General features: G+C 37.1%; 1 protein-coding gene across 2 annotated transcripts; it reads left to right on the top strand.

Moving 5' to 3' along the window:
• Window positions 1–308: 308 nt before the first annotated feature.
• elp1 (elongator acetyltransferase complex subunit 1) lies at window positions 309–19,217 on the top strand. Of its 2 annotated transcripts, none has more exons than XM_051918249.1 (37): window positions 309–472; window positions 1,085–1,264; window positions 1,787–1,939; window positions 2,030–2,111; window positions 2,286–2,366; window positions 2,486–2,571; window positions 2,729–2,828; window positions 2,909–2,999; window positions 3,992–4,115; window positions 4,216–4,306; window positions 5,048–5,278; window positions 5,441–5,611; window positions 5,701–5,785; window positions 6,563–6,718; window positions 6,914–7,020; window positions 7,173–7,276; window positions 7,370–7,423; window positions 8,033–8,138; window positions 8,716–8,831; window positions 9,198–9,271; window positions 9,457–9,535; window positions 10,680–10,759; window positions 10,850–10,987; window positions 11,153–11,238; window positions 11,319–11,467; window positions 12,164–12,287; window positions 12,383–12,480; window positions 13,677–13,878; window positions 13,961–14,022; window positions 14,118–14,180; window positions 16,380–16,440; window positions 16,531–16,644; window positions 16,867–16,978; window positions 17,276–17,403; window positions 18,265–18,416; window positions 18,888–18,963; window positions 19,048–19,217. In XM_051918249.1, the coding sequence occupies exons 2-37, from the start codon at window positions 1,115–1,117 to the stop codon at window positions 19,113–19,115; spliced, it is 3,954 nt and encodes a 1,317-aa protein (XP_051774209.1). In that variant the 5' UTR covers window positions 309–472; window positions 1,085–1,114; the 3' UTR covers window positions 19,116–19,217. The 2 variants fall into 2 exon arrangements, with proteins under 2 accessions (XP_051774209.1, XP_051774210.1); XM_051918250.1 differs by having other exon boundaries at window positions 318–472; window positions 1,076–1,264.
• The last annotated feature ends 1,030 nt before the right edge of the window (window positions 19,218–20,247 follow it).

The following is a 20,247-nucleotide window of genomic DNA, read 5'->3' as shown; positions in this document are numbered from 1 at the left end:
TTTAAACGTTTGCAGCCAAAAATAAGTAAACAAATAAATTAATTTTAGTATTGTTTATAAAGTAAATGCAAACTGTATTATTTACTAAGATTAATCATGGCTTCAACAAACTGACCTAAGAGTCATGAGATTATTACACCCTTATTTTATAGCACTAAATCGATAAAAAGTGCCTAACGTTATATGTCTTTGCTTCTTTAGCGTTTTGGGGAATGTGGTTCCGAATCGCTGGCTTGGTTTTTTAACCGATTCTTTGACGAACCTAGTTCAAAAGAACCGATTCACGGAAATGAATCTGACGTCCCGATTGGTTCCTCCACGACGGTAGAGCGCGCATCTGTTCATGTCACCACACAGCGCCACTTTTTCTACGATGTCAAAGGCTGCACTGACAACATCGTGCATGTGTTGTGAATGGATATGCTGCAAATGATAATTTACCTAATATAGAAAGGAATACAAACACAACAAGGTAAGTGTAACTGATCGTTGTGTTTTTATATATGAAAAACAGCAGCGTTTGCTGGGTAACGTACTTCTTTTAGACATTAACTGTCTTGATTTTGTGCCTTAATAAAGACAGACTGAAAGTCAACGTTTACTTTCCATTTTATAGTCCTATACATTATTCTTGTATTGAAATATGTTATTTACTGGATAAAGAAGAACTTGTTATTTATTTAAACAGATCTATTTTATCCAGTTTGATAGCACTGTATTGAGAAATTACAACCATGTGTTGTATTTGCACTATGGCAATAACTTGTTTTTTTAGACATATATCATGTGTTTGTTTTTCTCGAGTTACCTTGTAAATACCATGATACATGAATTTAGTAATCACTTAATACCATACCATGGCATACACTACCATTTAAAAGTTTGGACAAACTTAATTTTTTTAGTAAAGGGAAGTGATCAACAATCTTTAGCATACATTGGTATCTGTTTAAAAAGCATCCCAGGATGCACGTCATGAAGTTGAGGTGGATACAATGCCTTTGCCACTATGTCATGCATGCTAGAATATTTCTTGTAATCAAATCAATCAGTACAAAATTCAAAAACTGCACAGTTGTTTCAGATCTCATCTTGATGAAAGCATCCACCCAAAATGAGAAACCTCAATCTGCTGCAGCGCTTGAGATGTGTGGATCTTCCAATCCCGGGATCCCCACAGTGTTTCTCCATCAGAAGCGAGGCTGGAACAGTGCTGGTGGCCTCCGAACTTGCCATCACAGAGTACGACCCACGGAGCGGAGAGGTATTTCTAGATTAAAATTAAAGGGTTAGTTCACCCAAAAATTAAATAATCTGAGAGATTTCTGTCCAGCTATGCAACTACCACTTTGATGCTCCAAAAAGTCTGTTTATGTTCGCTGATCAATGTTTAAATGTGAGTAAAAGCCTACATTAAATCTGTTCATCATATAAAGCGATTGTGTCTCTTCAGAAAATTTGGTCTAAACTGCTCAATTCATAGGGATTAGTTCTACAATCTCTTTATGAACTTTTTGGAGCGTTAAAGTGGTACGGAGGGACAGAAATCGTTTTGATTTTATCAAAAATATCTTCATTTGTGTTCTGAAGTTGAACGAAAGTCTTACATGTTTGAAACAACGTGAGGGTGAGTAAATGATGACAGAATTTGCATATTTAGGTGAACTAGCCCTGTAAGTTTCCATATGGGTTCAAACCCCAGAAGACTGACTGACTGACTGACTGACTTGAAGTGTCTAGTCCAAATAGCTATACATTAATCTTACTGTATAATGTGCTTTCATAGATTTATAAAGAGGTTTCACTGACGACAGATGACTATCTCCCAGAGGATGGTAGTGGACTTGTAGTAGCGATACAAGATCTGCCAGATCAGGAGTCCGTGTGTGTGGCCACTGCCAATGGTGATGTCATTCTCTACAACCTCAACACCAGTCAGGTGATCATTCATTTGATCTAAATGCTCTTATATTTAAAATGATTTTATAAAACATGCTCTTACTGTGCTTTATTAATTTCTGTCTCACAGTTGGAGTGTGTTGGCAGTGTGGACAGTGGTCTAACCGGTATGACTTGGAGCCCAGACCAGGAGTTGGTGACTCTGACCACAGGTCTGTATCTCTAGCAATGTTATTTTCAAATCATTGAGATACTCTAACAATGTTAACTATGGTTAACATGTTAACCCTACCTCTCATCATATTTCTGTGCAACTCAATTAGTTCTGTTTAGAAGTGCATAATAATTTTGCATTGTGTCCATTTGTGTCTAATATGACATATCAGGTCAGGAGACCATTATCATGATGACCAAGGACTTTGAGCCAATAACTGAGGTTGCAATCAATCAGGATGACTTTGGCGAAGGTATAGCTAATAAAAGTTTTTATTTAATGCTCAATGTCATGCTTTCATGCAGGTGACTTGTGTTCACTGCATATGAGCAGATATAGTGCCTGATTGGGGATTTTGCTTCTGTGCATCAGATAAGTTCATCACAGTTGGTTGGGGGAAGAAAGAGACTCAGTTTCATGGCTCTGAAGGCAAGCAGGCCGCCCAGCGCAAAGCAGCAGTAAGTTTTTGTTGTGTTTAGTATTGTTCTGTTTTACTAAACCAACCCACTGCACCCAGCAAGTATGATACTGAGCTGGGGATCATCAGGAGACCATTGGCATTACGACCTGTTTTGACTATAATCCTTCTGACCTAGTTCTGATCCACTTTCACAGGAAGTGCAGCCTGCCCTGCCGTGGGACGACAGGAAGCCAAGAATCACTTGGCGTGGCGATGGGCAGTTCTTTGCCGTCAGTGCTGTTTGTCCGAATACTGGTGAGAATTTCCCTTTTTACTGTTGTTGTTACATGGAAAATGTTTGTGGCTGTTAAAACATAGCTGCATTTTTGTTTCAGGTGCTCGAAAGGTTCGCATCTGGAACCGAGAATGTGTCCTGCAGGCCACCAGCGAGGTCGTTAACGGTCTGGAACATCCGCTCTGCTGGAAGTAAGATATTCTGAATATCTTTTAATTTTTTAAACCATTTAGGGAAAGTGAAATTATGCCATTTCCCACACTTACACCTGTTATTTCATTATCAGTCATTATCAATTAAAGGGTTAGTTAGTTCACCCATTAATTACTGTCAGTAATTACTCACCTTCATGTTGCTTCAAACCCGTAAGACCTGCGTTCATCTTCGGAACATAAATTAAGATATTTTTGATGAAATAAGTAAACTCTGTGGCCTCCGATAGACTGCAACACAACTTTAAAGGCCCAGAAAGGTAGTAAAGACATTGTTTAAAATAGTCCACTTGACTAGAGTGGTTCAACCGTAATGTTATGAAGCTACGAGAATACTTTTTTTGCGCTCAAAAATAAACAAAAATAACAAATTTCTTCTCTCCTATGTCAGTCTCCCACGCTGATCACGTAGTACACACAGTGCAGCGCTTCTGTGTTCTACGTCAGAACGGCGACTCATAATTGGCCAGCTCCTGTGTCAGCATTACACGCATGCATCATGCTGCTCACTTGAACAGCGTTGGCCAATACTGAGTCGGTGTTCTGACGTAGAACACAGAAGCGCTGCACTGTGTGTACTATGTGATCAACATAGGAGACTGACATGGGAAAGAAGAAATTGTTGAATAAAATCATTATTTTTGTGTTTTTTTTTTTTTTGCACACAAAAAGCAAACGCTTCATAACATTGTGGTTGAACCACTGTAGTCATATGGACTATTTTAACGATGTCTTTTAATACCTTTCTGGGCCTTGAAAGTGGTCATTGTGTAGCAGTCTTTCGGAGGCCAGATAGCTTCAGATAGCTAGATAGATTTCATTAAAAAGATCTTCATTTGTGTTCCGAAGATGAACGAAGGTCTTACGGGTTTAGAGCAAAATGGGAGTGAGTAATTAATGACAGAATTTTCATTTTTGGATGAACTAACCCTTTAAAGTGCTGTTAGTTCTGAAGTGTATTTTTCTTGTAGACCCTCTGGCAGCCTGATCGCTTCCACACAGCGGCACCTGAACAAACACAGTGTGGTGTTTATGGAAAAGAACGGACTGTTGCATGGAGATTTTACTCTGCCTTTTGGAAAGGACCAGGTCAAGGTAGATATTAACTCCTCTATATATGATTTTTTTTTTTTTTTAAAGATTCAAGCCATAAATCATGGGGAATGAATATAAAAATGGTTTGCGTGTTTTTCAGGTGAAGGAGCTGCTATGGAACAGTGACTCTACTGTACTGGGTGTTTGGATGGAGGACTTGAAGCCCGGAGAGAACACTCCCAACACATACAGTATGATGCAAATCAAACTGTTTTGCATATTCAGTGATGGGGCCAGTAATAATCAGTGGTGCTGATTATGGCTGCATGATTAAAACTGAAATCGCTTAGTGCGATTATCACATCACAAAGGCTGATTTAATTAAATAAATATATGCGCTGCATGTTTCAGGGTGTTTTTACATGTTAGTCATTATCTGCCAGTGTTTTCATTCTCACATTGTCACTTTTGAGTCACTTTAACATGCATTTTGGAAAGCAACATGTTCCAATCATCTTCCCATATTTGTAATGAGAGGAACTTCAGACATCCATAAATATTAATTTTGTAATGTAATATAAAAGTATTTTTATTATATTATTTTTGTAAATACCCGTTTTTTTTTATTTTACAGTGGAATATTACACTAGTGTTTTCTTATTATATTTCTTATTTCGTTTTTATTTACCGTTTTTATATATTCGGTAATAAAAATAATTATTGTTATTGTTAATATTATTATTTTTTTTTTTATATTGTTTTATTATTAAATTGATATATATAATCACAAGATTTTGGCCAAATTGTGCAGCCCTAAAAACAAGCACAGCATACCTGGGATTTTATTTTATTTTATTTTATCGCAATCAAATTTTTATCAGGAAAATCGTACTTACATTCCCCCACCCCCCCAAAATCATTCAGCCCTTGTGATAATACTCATTATCAGAATTAGGGCTTTGTTTTAAACCTCTGACCCATTTCTTTCACAGTTCAGCTGTGGACGGTTGGGAATTATCACTGGTATCTGAAGCAAAGTTTGCATTTCGGCAATGAGCCCCTTAGGGCTCCAGCATGTGTGTGTTGGGATCCGGAGAAGCCCTTGCGTCTCCACCTCCTGACTCGAGGATGGGCCAGCTACACCTACGACTGGGGCTGGAGCACTCAGCGCAGCCATGGCAATGATTGCCATGACAATGCCAATGTGGCAGTGATTGATGGAGGTAGGCATGGCCACTGTCCAACTTTTGAATAATTGATGAATCTCTGAAATATTGTAAACAATGCACTATTTATCATTTGTTTAGTAAACAAGGCATTTTAGTAAAGTCTAACAATTGATTGAAGTGAATGATTTCAGTGTTTAACTAACATGTGTTTTACAGATAAAATTCTCGTGACAACATTCCGCCAGTGTGTGATCCCTCCACCTATGTGTGCATTTGAACTTCAACTTCCTGTTCCTGTCAACTTGGTCACCTTCCATTCTAAAGCCCAGAGGACCAATGAGCTTGCAGCTCTCACAGCCGATGGGCATATTTATGTATATGGTGAAGGTGAGTCACACTCTAATTTGAAACTTATATCTGAAGTTTGGTAATTTCAGTATCATGTTATGTAGGATTTCCCACTTGTATTTATACAGGTGGTGGAGTTGAAAATGGAGGTGTACCCAGAGTTCCTGGCTTTAAAGTCATCTCCGCACCATTAGTCTTAAGAAAGACATACAGGTACAGGATAATTTTGAGTTTCCTTCAGAAATAAATCTGATATGCTGCTTTGATGCTTAAGAAACATTTCTTCTAATTATCAATGCTTAAAAAGCAATCCTACTTAATGTTTTTGTGAAAACTAAAATTTTTTTCATTCTTTAATGAATAGAAAGTTCAAAACAACTGTCGCATTTGATCTGTAAGGCATTCTTTGTTGAATAAAAGTATTTATTTCTTAAAGTTCTGATGTCAAACTTTTGAATTGTAGTGTACAATATATTGCATTTATTGTATGTTTTAATACAGCTGTATTTTAAATTTAAGTGATTTAAAGGCAAAACTATCAAATATTTTTAAGACGTGCTTGAGTGCTATGGATTATTATTATTTTTTTGCTAATTTCTTTGCTGCCTTTCAGTCAGGCAAGCAGATTTATTGAGCACTACTGTGTAACATGCAGCCTGTATTCGGTGTACTGATGCAGAATTGCAGATGTGTATTACATTTAAAAACTCCCCACTACTGTGCCTTGTCTCTTATTATCATCTTATGTAGCTCTTATTTTCAGTTCCCTTTTTTTTTTTTTTTTTTTTTTTTTAGCTCTTATTTAACTCTTTTGTTTAGTCTGTTTAATATAATTTCATTATGTACAGTTTAGTTTTGTAGTTCTGTATCCAATGTTTGTCTTATGTAGCACCATGGTCCTGGAGGAACTCTGTTTTTTTTCACTGTGTACAGGCTGTATAGAGCTAAAATGATGATAAAGCTACTCTGACTCTCTGACTCTGACTGCAGGGTCGCCGTGGATCAGGGAGAACCTCTGACGCTGTGCTTGCTGCTGTGGTTAAGTGAAGATTTGTTTTTGGCTGTGACCCACAGAGGAAGCTTGACACGCCTGTTGAAACTCACCCCATCAGACAGCCAGGACCCCAAGGACACGCTGGAGATCAGGTACTGCCGCTAAAATAACTAACTACTCTGGTCTTGTTCACATTTGTATTCAGTGTAGCTCTCACAAAGACAGAGTGATCTAACAAGCATAGACATGAGCTCAGGGGCTGAGAATTATTTAAACTTGTGAATTTTTTAAACACTGCACTTTTTACAGTGCCTTTTCTTAAATTCGTGGTGTTGGTCATTTCTCAGGTCAGAAGTTCCTGTGGATGGTCATGTGATCAGCTTATGCCACAGCCTCAGAAATGGCACTGTGGCCCTGCAACTTGAAGATGGACAGATCCGGAAACTTCTTATGGGTCAGTCAGTTCACTAATTATGACAGGAACTGGAATTGGCTACTACACAATTTATGTTTAATCACTTGTCTTTTTTTTTTTTTAATGTAATTTGAAAATACATAATTAAATGATACATATAAAGACTATTAATGCTAGAATATTCCATACAGAATCTTCAGAGCTCAGTCTAACTGAATGGAAGGATTCTACTGGCAATACCATCAACTTTCCCCGGCCTTGTGTTCAGACGGCACTGTGTTCCCTCAATGGAGAAGTAAATATATATTCTCCAGCCAAAACTGACTTTTCAGTCATGCTTTGTCCTTAAATTACCATAAATGCTTCATATTAATTTGTCTTTTAATAGGAATATTTGATAGGCCTCACTGAGAGATCACAACTCTACATCGGTGACTCACTGGTAGGTGTAAGGGTAGGGACACACAAAACCGACACCAAAGAACTGCGCCTGCGTTTAAAGGAGATAATTGTCTATTATGCAGATATATTCGTCATTCAAAAATGGAAAGCGAAACTAAGACTGCAGGTATACAAACCATAAAGAAAGCAATGCTTGCTTACCTTTTTGAATACCAGTAATGCTGATCACATTCTTTATTCCACTCCTCTCAAGTTACTATGAAAATATTTGCGCAGTGGAATGCTAAGGTAAGATGACGTAAAATTAGAACAGCCTTCTGTCTGTGCCGTCATGACTTCTTTGCTCGCTTTTCACTTTTGCTCTTATTCTCGTGTACTGACTCGTTCTCTAAACTGAATAGCCAATCAGAGTTCTCTCTCACTGACTGCCCGACACAGATTCTACATGCTGAATCAACCAAAAGACAAAAAAACAGACGGCGTCCCACTCGAGCTAACGGTTCTAACGACAACGACAATGGCCGTCGGCTTAGTGTGTCCCTGGCTTTAGGATCCCAAAAAATGATTACAAGAATATAAATTGCATTACATTTCTTGTGTTGGTGACAAAATCTTGGCTGTTAATCTCATCAGAGTTTTACTTCCACAGGTGGCTTCCAATATCTCTTCATTTGTAGTTTATGACGACTTCCTCCTGCTCACCACACACTCTCATATGTGCCACTGTCTCAACCTAAGCATGCTCTCTGTTAAAGGTACATGTGAACACATCAAAGACAAAAAAATATATAAATATATTAATATATAGTATAATAAATATACACTACTGTTTAAAGTTTGGGGTTTGGTAAGATTTTTGTTTTGAAAGAAGTCTCTTAGGCTTACCAAGGCTGCATTTATTTGATGGAAAATGCAGTAAAAACAGTAATACTGCAATATAGTATTACAGTTTAAAATGTTTTTTTTTTTAGTATATATTGTAAAATGTAATTTATTCCTGTGAAACATTTATTATTTTATTATTATTAATGATGAAAGCATTTGTGCTGCTTAATATTTTAGTGGAAACTGTGATACATTTATCTTTTCAGGATTCTTTGATGAATAGAAAGTTCGTTTGTTTTGAAATACAAATGTTTTGTAGCATTATAATAAATGTCTTTACTTTACTTTTGATCAGTTTAATGTATCCTTGCTGAATAATAGTATTAAGTTCTTTAAAAAAAAAAAAAAAATCATACTGACCCCAAACTTTTGAACAGTGTTTTATATAAATGTAGGGATAAATGAATGTAATTATGCATGCATGATGTTATTGGTGTCCCTGCATAGGTCTGCAGTCAGCTCTGAGCTCAGATGCCAATCAGAATGATGAGACCGTAAGAAAGGTGGAACGAGGCTCTCGTATCGTTTCTGTGGTTCCCCAGGACACCAGACTCATACTGCAGGTGAACAGTGATTTTTTCCACAATGTACAAGTAGTTACGTAATTATTTTTCTAGAAAAAAAATTACATGGGATCTGAGCCACATTTAAGGATCAGATTGTTATAGATACTTTGGTGGTGGGATCTTTTGAGCAGTAAGCAAATAGCCTTGCAACTGCATTGCTAAAAATTGATAACACCTAGAAACCGTACAGCAGCATCCTGGCATTGTGGTGTCAAGTTTTGTGGGCAAGCACCATTCACATTTTCTCCAATAAAAATATTGTATTGTATATGTATGGTTGTAGGTGGATGCATGTCTGTTTTTGGTTATTTTGGAATTTTTTGTGGTGTGTTTTTAAATATTTTTGTTGTTGTTGTGTGTTAGATGCCACGAGGGAACCTGGAAACCATTCATCATCGGGCTCTTGTACTTGCTCAGCTCAGAAAATGGCTTGATGGGTATTTTTACATTAAAACAAAATTTTACAAAACAAAAAATTAATTTTATTCATAAAGTATTGTATTATCATTTTAAAATGTACATATATTATTTTAAATTTGTTGAAAAAAAAAAATTAGGAACTGAATTTAAGTGAACCTGGTTTGAATTAATTTGAATCATTTTAATGTTTTGTTTGTTTCAGTCTCAGATTTAAAGATGCTTTCGAGTGCATGAGGAAGCTGAGGATCAACCTCAACCTCATTTATGACCACAATCCCTCTGTGAGTGACCTCACTCTTGTGTCATTTCCTTTTACAGTAACAACATAATGCATTCTTCTAGACCTGTGGTATTGAAATGGCGGACTGCGGTCCGGTTCTAATCCCCGGCTTGTTTCCATCCAGATCATTGGACATAATTGCGCCATTTTAACGTTTCTACAGTTTAAAATTGAGCAGCACGTCACAACAACAGAGCTGTTCACACCACAAGCACTCAGGGCCATTCATGGTGATGATCTTTCGGCGCTACATCATCTAATATTTTTATCCAAATGCGCTTCATTTAATCCTTTTCCGCTCTGTGCGTGTTTATTCTATCTAAAGATGTAAAGCGCCACATCAAGAGCTGCAGATGATGCAATTATTTTAACAACTTGGTGAGCAGCAAAAGAGATACTTCAGCTAAAACTCTGCAGAAAACAAGAATGCAGCAAATACAAATATTTTTATACTTCTACCGTTTAACTAAACCAGGTTTGTGACAAGTTAATGCATGGTGCCTTTAGACCTTTTTTTCTCTCCATACATTTAGTATTAATAATGAGCATATTAAGTGCATTTCATAATAAACAGTATTATAATTTGGAAAATTATTTAGAAATGCAAGGGAAGACAAAAAACTTTCTTTTCTGCTCATGATGAGAGTTTTGATTATTAGACTATGCACAATTTTTTGTTTTTAGAAGCCTGGCTTAGCAAACTATAAAAATGGTCCATACATTTATGGAGGTAAACCCCGCACCCCCAGTATGTTTTCTCAATCCCAAGGCCTTCTATTTGCCATACATTTTGCCGTTTAAAAAAAGAAAAGAAAAAAAATGGCCTGATTTAACCCTTTTTATATTCATATCCAGTTAGGATAAATATTTACTTTTTTTTGGTAAATATTGGTAAAAATTCTTAGACCACTGATTTGGCTCTCGGGACCCAAGATTCTCATATTTGATGATTATTTTGAGTGCTTAGGGTTTTTTCTTTTACAAAGTGCTACGGTGCCCCGATGGAAGTGTGTAACTGTTCCAAAAAAGTATTGTCCGGACCTCCGCTAGGAAGGAAATATAGAGATTTGCATTTTCTTTCAGAGAATACTACTAAATGAATAACACCACTGCTCTCCACCTCCATCCCATGATTCCTCTCACAGGTGTTTCTTGACAACATTGAGATGTTCCTGAAACAGATTGACTCCATCAACCACATCAACCTGTTTCTCACTGAACTCAAGTAAGTCTTTAATACAAAAGCATTGATTAAATTTCTTTTGGTGTTGTTTTCATGATTTATCTATTAATTTAAATAATTTGTCATTCTTAGAGAGGAAGACACCACCACAACAATGTACCCAAGTCCTTCACGCTCAGACTCCAGTTCTGCTTCAGGTAAAGGAGGAAAGAAGGTGGACATCATCTGTGATGCTTTGCGGTCCACAATGGAGACTCTCGACCCACAGAAGTCAGTTCCTCAGTTATAAATGTTACATATGTTTTAATAAATTTCAGGAAGTATAGTATAGCCTTTTTAATTCCTTTTTCGATTCCAAATAATACTAGATTACATTTCACACGCAGTGCATGCCAAACCCTGTTCTTCCTCTGAGATGCTTTAATCTCTTTACAGATTTTGTTTATGTATTCTTACATCACACGTGAAAAAAACTGCACCAGAACTGGAAATCGCTCTACAGAAGGTCCATGAGTTGCGAGGTGAGCCTCAGTTCACTCAAGCCCTCTAAACAAACATGTTTGATTATGTGTCTGTTACATCTGTGTGCTTTTGTGGTTAGTGAACCCACCCAGTGGCTCCAACAGCGTGAACGCAGAGGAAGCTCTAAAGTATCTTCTTTTCCTCGTCAACGTGAACGAGCTGTATGAGCACTCCCTCGGCACGTACGATTTTGACCTTGTGCTCATGGTGGCTGAAAAATCTCAGAAGGTCAGTCAAAAGATACCCACTCTGAAACTGTTAGTATATATTATATCATCATTTTAGATTTTTATTATATTATAAAATGAACAAATGCAATTCTTTAAATACATAAGGAATAAAATTCACCTTTTCACACATAAGCAGCCATGTCAAATATTTGTATTACTATATTACAGTATTTATAAGCAGCCATTTCACATTTGAACTTTAAGTTATATTATAATATTAACAAATACCATTCAGTAAATACATAATGAATACAATTTCACATTTGATATTTATATTATAATATAGTATATGATATTAACACAGAGTAAAATTCACTTTTCACATAAGCAGCCATTTCACAAATTTGTATTATATTAAACTGCATTATTTTATATTATAAAATAAACTAATACAGTTTAATAAATAATTAATTAAATGTATAATTTCACATATAAGCAGTCATTTCACATATTTGTATTCCTACAATGTATAATTTTATTTTATATTACATTATTTTATATTATAAAATGAATGTACAACACATTAAAAATAGAAATTGGGCATTAGCTGACTGACATGGTTTCATAACACACTATAATAAGCAGTTTCAGAGTAAACCGCTTTTTTGATAATGAGATTGATCTAGTTTAAGCACACGTCTGTTGTAGACACTGTTTCACAGGGGTTTGTCACTATTTCTTCTCAAACATGTAGGACCCTAAAGAGTACCTGCCCTTCCTGAACATGCTGAAAACCCTGGAGCCAAACTACCAGCGCTACACTATTGATAAACACCTCAAAAGATACAGGAAGGCCTTACATCACCTCAGCAAGTGTGGTAAGGGCCTTGTAGGATGTGCCAAGTGAATACAACGCCAAAAATCTTCCGTTGTCTCCATGTTTAGTTCTCTTGTTCTACATCATGTTTTCCAGGTGAAGAACACTTCACAGAGTTGTTAAACTTGGTGAAGGATCAGAAACTGTACAGTGATGCTCTTGAGCTCTATCCTTCAGACAGTGAGCAATACAAGGCAAGTTTTATAGATGGTCCATATTTTTATATTTGTAACATTTTTCACTGAAATCCGTTAGTGTATATATGTATATTTTTATACCATGGTCTGTCTGAATACTCTATTCTGATTGGCTGGAAGGTGTGCAATAAAACCATTTAATGCGCAGGTAGTTCCAAGTAGGGTTGCATGGTATACCGGTACTACGTTAGTTTCGTGGTACTAAAGCTTCACAATACTGGCGATGCCACTGTATTTTTTTTTTAAACGGTGGTATCTGTATCAATACGGTAGTACTGTAAGTAATGTTGTATATGCAGCAGGTACACTATTTAAAATGTTCATTTGAACATGCATGTATGCAAGAACATTTACAAGAGAGTCTTTTTGAGTACCGCTACCTTTCTGCAATCAGCACGATTGCAAATGTGATTGATTTAATACATCAGTTAAATAAACAATTTATGAAATGACTGTTTAGACACAACATTGTCAATATTGATGTTTTCACTCTATTTCACCAACTAAAATAGTTCTAAAGAAAGTAGAACTGTTGCACTTCTCTGAGCAGCTGTGTTTTGTTTAGTTTCTGAATTAATCTGTTTTCGAACAAATCGGGCGAATCAGTGATTCACTGAGCCATTCATAAAAACAGTCACTTGCTTCATTCCTGAATAAATCAGCCGTTTCGATCGAATCGTTTCAATGATTCAGTTACTCAATCATTAAGACTTGCTGCCACTTACTGGCGGTTTTAGTTTCCCATTTAAATGCAGGCCCAATATTTCATTTTTTCCAACATTTCATATTTCTATATTCAGGGTTTTATATTTAAAATAATTATTCATTCTTATTTATGAAGTATTGTTTTCATTTACATTTTGGTTAATTTTGTAGATTTGATTTGTGAATTATTGCAATACTGCATGGTATTTTGATACTACTTGGTATCGTGATGCTTCATCTGGTATATTTTTGTAAGATATGTTTATGGTATCGTGACAACCCTAGTTCCAAGTCAGTTTAATCACCATGCTGCTTTCATTGAAGCGCATACACACATACATTACTCGCTCACAGAAATCGGAGATCGCACTGCTGCACAGACAGAATCAGGAGCACTGAAAGCTGTCAACACTGCCCCGTGACTTTTATTATTAAATTAACTTTAAATAGCAATGCTGACATGATCTTGACCGCTATGATGTCATCAGACCCTTAGCGTGGCCTATGGAGAGCATCTAGTTGAGCAGCAGCAGGCGGAGCAGGCAGGACTGTTACTATGGAGATGTGGAGAGACGGCCCGTGCCCTGCAGGCCTTCGTCAGCTGTACAAGCTGGAGACATGCCCTCGCCGTGGCAACACACATCCCATTGCCACCAGAACAGCTGGCACTGCTTGCCCGAGACCTGGCAGGTAGACATTTCTGTTGTGTATCCATGTTTCTTACTGAGATTATGAATATCCGTAAGCCATCTTGTATGTGTAATGTTTTCAGAGAAACTTCTGGAGGCCAGAAGGCACAGAGAAGCCGCCCTGTGTTTGGAGCAGTATGCTAAGGTATATTTCATAGACATAGTCATTCTGTTCTCTATTGCTTCAAAAAAGACTCTGCAAGAATGTTGTCTGCTGTGCTAATGTCTGTTTGTTGTCAGGACTGTGAGGAAGCGATATCCGCTCTGATACAGGGAGCTGCATGGGAAGAAGCACTGAGATTGGTGAGCCTGTTCTTTTATGCGTGTCCTTCTTTACCATTTATTATTATCAGGTTTAATGTTTATTATTGTTAGGTAAGTTAAGGTAAATTTAGGTGTCTTTCTAAAAATGGACACTTTGAGACTCCAAAAAGACACCAAATAATCAAGTGAAATAAGGAGTCCTTATAATTCACAAATTTATGCACACCAAAGAAAACATTACAGAACAAAACTTTTCAGAATTCAGTGTTCAGGATGTATACAGTGCAACAGCAAAGAGCTTGTTTACATTTTAGACGTGAAGTTGCGATACTGAGCAGAACCACATGGAGATGCCAAAAAAAAGCTAACGCTTTGACCAGACATTATATGCCCTACTACAGTACACAGATCCATTCAGAATTACCTAACACGCCAACATACACATAACGTGACCGATAAAAACATTATCCAGAATGTGTGTGGAAACAATGTAGTGAAGATACTGAAATGTGTCTGTGCATAAATACAGTGGGTGATCAGTGTGTCGAGAGCGCACATACAGGGTTTGTTTGCACATCGATATAACAGACTCGTGCTTACTGTAGGACTCCTGTATGTCACTGGCTGCTATCGTCTTTACCTTGATTACAATCCACATCCATCAAAACTTTACTTGCGAGAAGCTGGTTTGCTTTTTCCAGCCGAGAAACGTAGTGTGCGTAATTTTACCGCATTAAGAACTTTGAATTAACCGCATGCGTTACCATTGACACCCCATATATATATATATATATATATATATGTGTAAATATTTTATATCTTTTCATGTGACAACACTGAAGAAATGACACTTTGCTACAATGTAAAGTAGTGACTGTACAGCTTGTATAACAGTGTAAATTTGCTGTCCCCTCAAAATAACTCAACACACAGCCATTAATGACTAAACCGCTGGCCACAAAAGTGAGTACACCCCTAAGTAAAAATGTCCAAATTGGGCCCAATTAGCCATTTTCTCTCCCCGGTGTCATGTGACTCGTTAGTGTTACAAGGTCTCAGGTGTGAATGGGGAGCAGGTGTGTTAAATTTGGTGTTGTCGCTCTCACTCTCTCATACTGGTCACTGGAAGTTCAACATGGCACCTCATGGCAAAGAACTCTCAGAGGATCTGAAAAAAAGAATTGTTGCTCTACATAAAGATGCTGTAGGCTATAAGAAGATTGCCAAGACCCTGAAACTGAGCTGCAGCACGGTGGCCAAGACCATACAGCGGTTTAACAGGACAGGTTCCACTCAGAACAGGCCTCGCCATGGTCAACCAAAGAAGTTGAGCGCACATGCTCAGCATCATATCCAGAGGTTGTGTTTGGGAAATAGACGTATGAGTGCTGCCAGCATTGCTGCAGAGGTTGAAGGGGTGGGGGGTCAGCCTGTCAGTGTGGCTGCAACCAGGTGAGGAGTACAAAGACAAGTGTGTCTTGCCTACAGTCAAGCATGGTGGTGGGAGTGTCATGGTCTGGGGCTACATGAGTGCTGCCAGCACTGGAGAGCTACAGTTCATTGAGGGAACCATGAATGCCAACATGTACTGTGACATACTGAAGCAGAGCATGATCCCCTCCCTTCGGAGACTGGGCCGCAGGGCAGTATTCCAACATGATATCGACCCCAAACACACCTCCAAGACGACCACTGCCTTGAATGTCTCCAGACCTAAACACTATTGAGCATCTGTGGGGCATTCTCAAATGGAAGGTGGAGGAGTGCAAGGTCTCTAACATCCACCAGCTCCGTGATGTCGTCATGGAGGAGTGGAAGAGGACTCCAGTGGCAAAAATAATGGAAAATAATGGTAGCCACACAAAATATTGACACTTTGGGCCCAGTTTGGACATTTTCACTTAGGGGTGTACTCACTTTTGTGGCCAGCGGTTTAGACATTAATGGCTGTGTGTTGACTTATTTTGAGGGGACAGCAAATTTACACTGTTATACAAGCTGTGCACTCACTACTTTACATTGTAGCAAAGTGTCATTTCTTCAGTGTTGTCACATGAAAAGATATAATAAAATATTTACAAAAATGGGGGGTGTACTCACTTCTGTGACATACTGTATGTACGTGTATATATATATATATATATATATATATAATTTTATATACTGTATATATTTTATATACTGTATATTGTGTGTGCGTGTACCATAACTTCTTTTCTTTTTTATTTCTTATTTCAGATTTATTTGTACAACAGACAGGACATCATTGAGACAAATCTGAAGTCTGCTCTTTTAGATGGTAAATGATCACATCATATCTTGGCATTGACATGTTTACTTTGTATCATATTTTGTTCTGCATCTTAACTGTATACTTGGTTGCTTTTAGCTCACAGTAATCAGACGTCCTTCCTAGAGTCCCAGAAGGCTTTGTTCATCCGCCACAAAAACCGCCTTGCTGTGGTCCGAGAACTTAAAGCCAAGGCCAAACTTGAGTTATTTGGTAAACAGGAAGTTTTATTTATATCCTTTAATATCATTTGTTTTTCTGCGTCCTTAAGAATATTAGATGTTTGATCTCACAGAATATTTTTAATGAAGAGTTTTTATGTTAGTGTACATATATTTTGATGTATTCCTTAAATTACATTAAATGTTCATCAGTCTGCTTGGTTTTAAATTATTTCCTGTTGCTCACTGACAGTCTCTTCCTGTTCTATTTCAGATGAGGATGGTGCTGACTGTGCGGATGCTGAACTCTACTCGGAGGCCAGCAGCGTCCTGACCGGGAGCCATCTTGGCTCAAAATACTCCCGCAGCAACTCTCGCATTTCATCGTGAGTGACATCACTGCAAACACAAAAACAGAAACACTGTGATTCACTTAAATCAGTGGTCTCAAACTGAGCTCCTGGAGGACCACTGCCCTGTAGAGTTTGTCTCCAAACCTAATTAAACAAACCTGAACCAGTTAATCAGAATTACTTGAAACTTCCAGGCGGGTGTGTTGGAGCTGGTTGGACAGTGGCCTCCAGGAGCAGAGTTTGAGACCACTGATTGAAATGTTTCAACAACTGTGTCAGCAACTCAAATGTCAAGCCAAGTCTGATGTAGAAATTGAAATTTGTTTGCAGGAGGTCATCTAAGAATCGAAGGAAAGCGGAGGGAAAGAAACACAGTCTGAAGGAGGGAAGTCCATTTGAGGACATCGCCCTCCTGAACGCACTTACTCAAATCATCACCATTGTTGATAAGATGAGAGGTGAGCCGAAGACATAACAGGCGGGGGGGAAAAGTCAGTAGGAAATATCAGTTACATTTCCATTTTGCTATTAATTGTAATAATCCAGTGAGGTTTCTGTATGCACAAGGAGTCTGACAACAGCGGGTACGCTCCACACAGAGATCTGAGATAATTTTTAGGAACTTAAGTAAAAAGAGAAAGTAAAAAAAGTACCTCTATACCTCTGAAAAGTTTTAGGCACTTGTGTAAAAATGCTGTAAAGTGCTTGTTGACGTTGCCATAGTTCTTCTGGGTTTAGTCTGTCTCAGTTTTTTCTGTTTCTTCATGTAATCCCAGATGGACTCGATGATGGTGAGATCAGATCTCTTTGTGGAGCATACTGGCTGTTGTCAGACACTCGCCAAGCGTCAAATGAGAGTAAAAATTGGCGTTGCTGAGTATATGAAACGGTGTCAATTGCCAGTTGGCCAGCCACATTTTTATGAATTCAAACAATGCAATGTTGTGAGAACATGAACATAAACAAACATGAACAATGCTCCGGACAGTTTACAGGCCCGTTCTGCAACATCACATGCATGCCAATTTAAATATTCAAGCACAAGAAGACGCGAAAGGGACCACAATTATCGTGCGCTGTGTGGGAAGTTTAAATATCTGAAGCATGCACAGAAAGCCATGTCACAGACAGTGTCAGGCAGCATCAATAAATGTATGGATAGCAGTTTAATGCTAAATTTGGCATAGTTTGACTCCATGTAACTTCAGAGCTTTACAGAATTGACATGAATATGATCATTTTCATTATTTAGTTGTATTCTGTATGTTTGTGTACAACATGTGATTCACACTGATGATTGTTCTTGTCTGACCCTGCAGAGGAAGTTCACAGCCTGCTAAAAGCTCTGGTGCTCTTCCAGTTTGATGGTCCGGCCAGCAGCCTGCAGAGAGACTACAGTGACCTGCTACAGCTCATGGAGACGGCCCTTCCAGAGATCTGGAGTGTGAACCTGCAGCAGGGCCAAACTCCAGTGAGTCACACACACCACACACAGGCTCTCGTTAAACGGTTTTAGCATTTTACAGCTTAGCTCAAAGTTTTTAGTAGTGTGTATTGTTCGAATACAAAATGTTTTTGAGGTTATTGGAACTCTGTAACATTTTTGTATTATTTTCATATTTATTTTTCAAATCTATTTACTATTTTGGTCAAAGTTACTTAATTTATTTTATTATTTAATTTTACTATTTAATTTTACATGCTCGTTTGTCTTATAGCTCTCCAACCCTTAGAATTAGGTTCTAAAATGTACTTTCTTCTGTTTTATTTATTTGCAAAAGCCTATTTTTTTGCACTTGGCTGTTGTTAATTTTGCCTAAAATTAAATATGACTGGCTAACCTCATCCCATGTGAAAAAAGAACCATAAATTTAACATGAATTTTGAAAGCATAAAGTATGTACATTAAAAGACTTGTGAATCATGTTTCTTCTCTCTCCAGCTCACAGGTCCTGACTCAACAGCCAATAGTATTATGGCATCGTTTCAGCAACAGAGACCCGCTGTGCCTCAGCAAGGTAAAGAGTAACTGTAAACTTTCAGTGAGGATGTTTCATTCATGTCATCTGGTTAAATCTACAATTATTCTGTTCACTCCTCAGACACAGAAGCCCTGACTGCTCCTAAGATGAGAAACACCATCAAGTGGAAACTCAGCATTCTCAAATAGTTTGCATGTGTCTTTAGGCTTTTTTTTATTTTTTATTATTCAAATAAAATATTTACATTGTTTTATGGTATATTATGGAAGAATTAAAGATTATAAAATGTTTTTTGTCTTGTGAGCTTCATTGTATAGCTGTAGTTATCCTTTAGTATAATTATATATTGTTCACAATCAATTATATTTGGTATTATTTTCAGAGCAGTATATAAGAATTGGAGCAAATGTGTTTTTGGTAACACTTAGGGTCCAATTTCCACTATTAACTAGTTGCTTATTAGCATGCATATTTCTAGGATATTGGTTGTTTTAGTACTTACTATTATTTAGCACATCTTAATGCCCTATTCTGCATGACCATATTCCACATCCCTTAATCCTACCCAATACCTAAACTTAACTACCTTACTATTAATAATCAGTAATTAGGAGTAAAAGTTGTAGTTAATAGTGAGAATTGGACCCTAATCTAAAGTGACCTGTTTTTTATTTTTTTTTATTCAGATAAATATCTTTTTAATTTCTCGTTAAGTCCCATAATCCAAACCGATGTCCATTTTGTCAGGTTAAAATAAACTTGATCAGGGAAAATAATATTTGCTTTAATCTAGGCCTGACTTGTAATTTTTCTGTAATCTTGTAGCTATAATTGCTCATTTCATCCCTTAAAAAAAATCCATCAGCATTGCTATCAATGATACTGGCCTTCATTCATAGCACTTAGCAAAACATAACATTAAACGGTAACACTTCACAATAATCTTCATTAGTTAACTACATTAGTTAACATGAGCTAATAATGAATTGCACCTCTACAGCATTTATTAATCTTTGTTAATGTTAATTTCAGCATTTACTAATACATTATAAAAATCAAGAGTGGTATTTGTTAACATTAATGCACTGTGAACATGAACGACTGTATTTTTTATTAATTTAACTAACAAAGAATAAACCGTAACAAATGTATTGCTCAATGTTAGTTAATACATAAATGAGACCTTATTGTGAAGTGTTACCCATTAAATAAATTGTAATAATATAAAATATCTAAATTCCTGTCTTTATGGCATTTCAACGTGAACATTCTCTTATGATTACAACTTTTAATGTTACTTGATTAAATCAGATATTGGTT

This window comes from Ctenopharyngodon idella, chromosome 14 (genome assembly GCF_019924925.1).
Source record: "Ctenopharyngodon idella isolate HZGC_01 chromosome 14, HZGC01, whole genome shotgun sequence".
Lineage (NCBI taxonomy): Eukaryota > Metazoa > Chordata > Actinopteri > Cypriniformes > Xenocyprididae > Ctenopharyngodon > Ctenopharyngodon idella.
The sequence above is the reverse complement of the archived record's forward strand: the minus strand, read 5'-3'. Positions and strand labels throughout refer to the sequence as shown.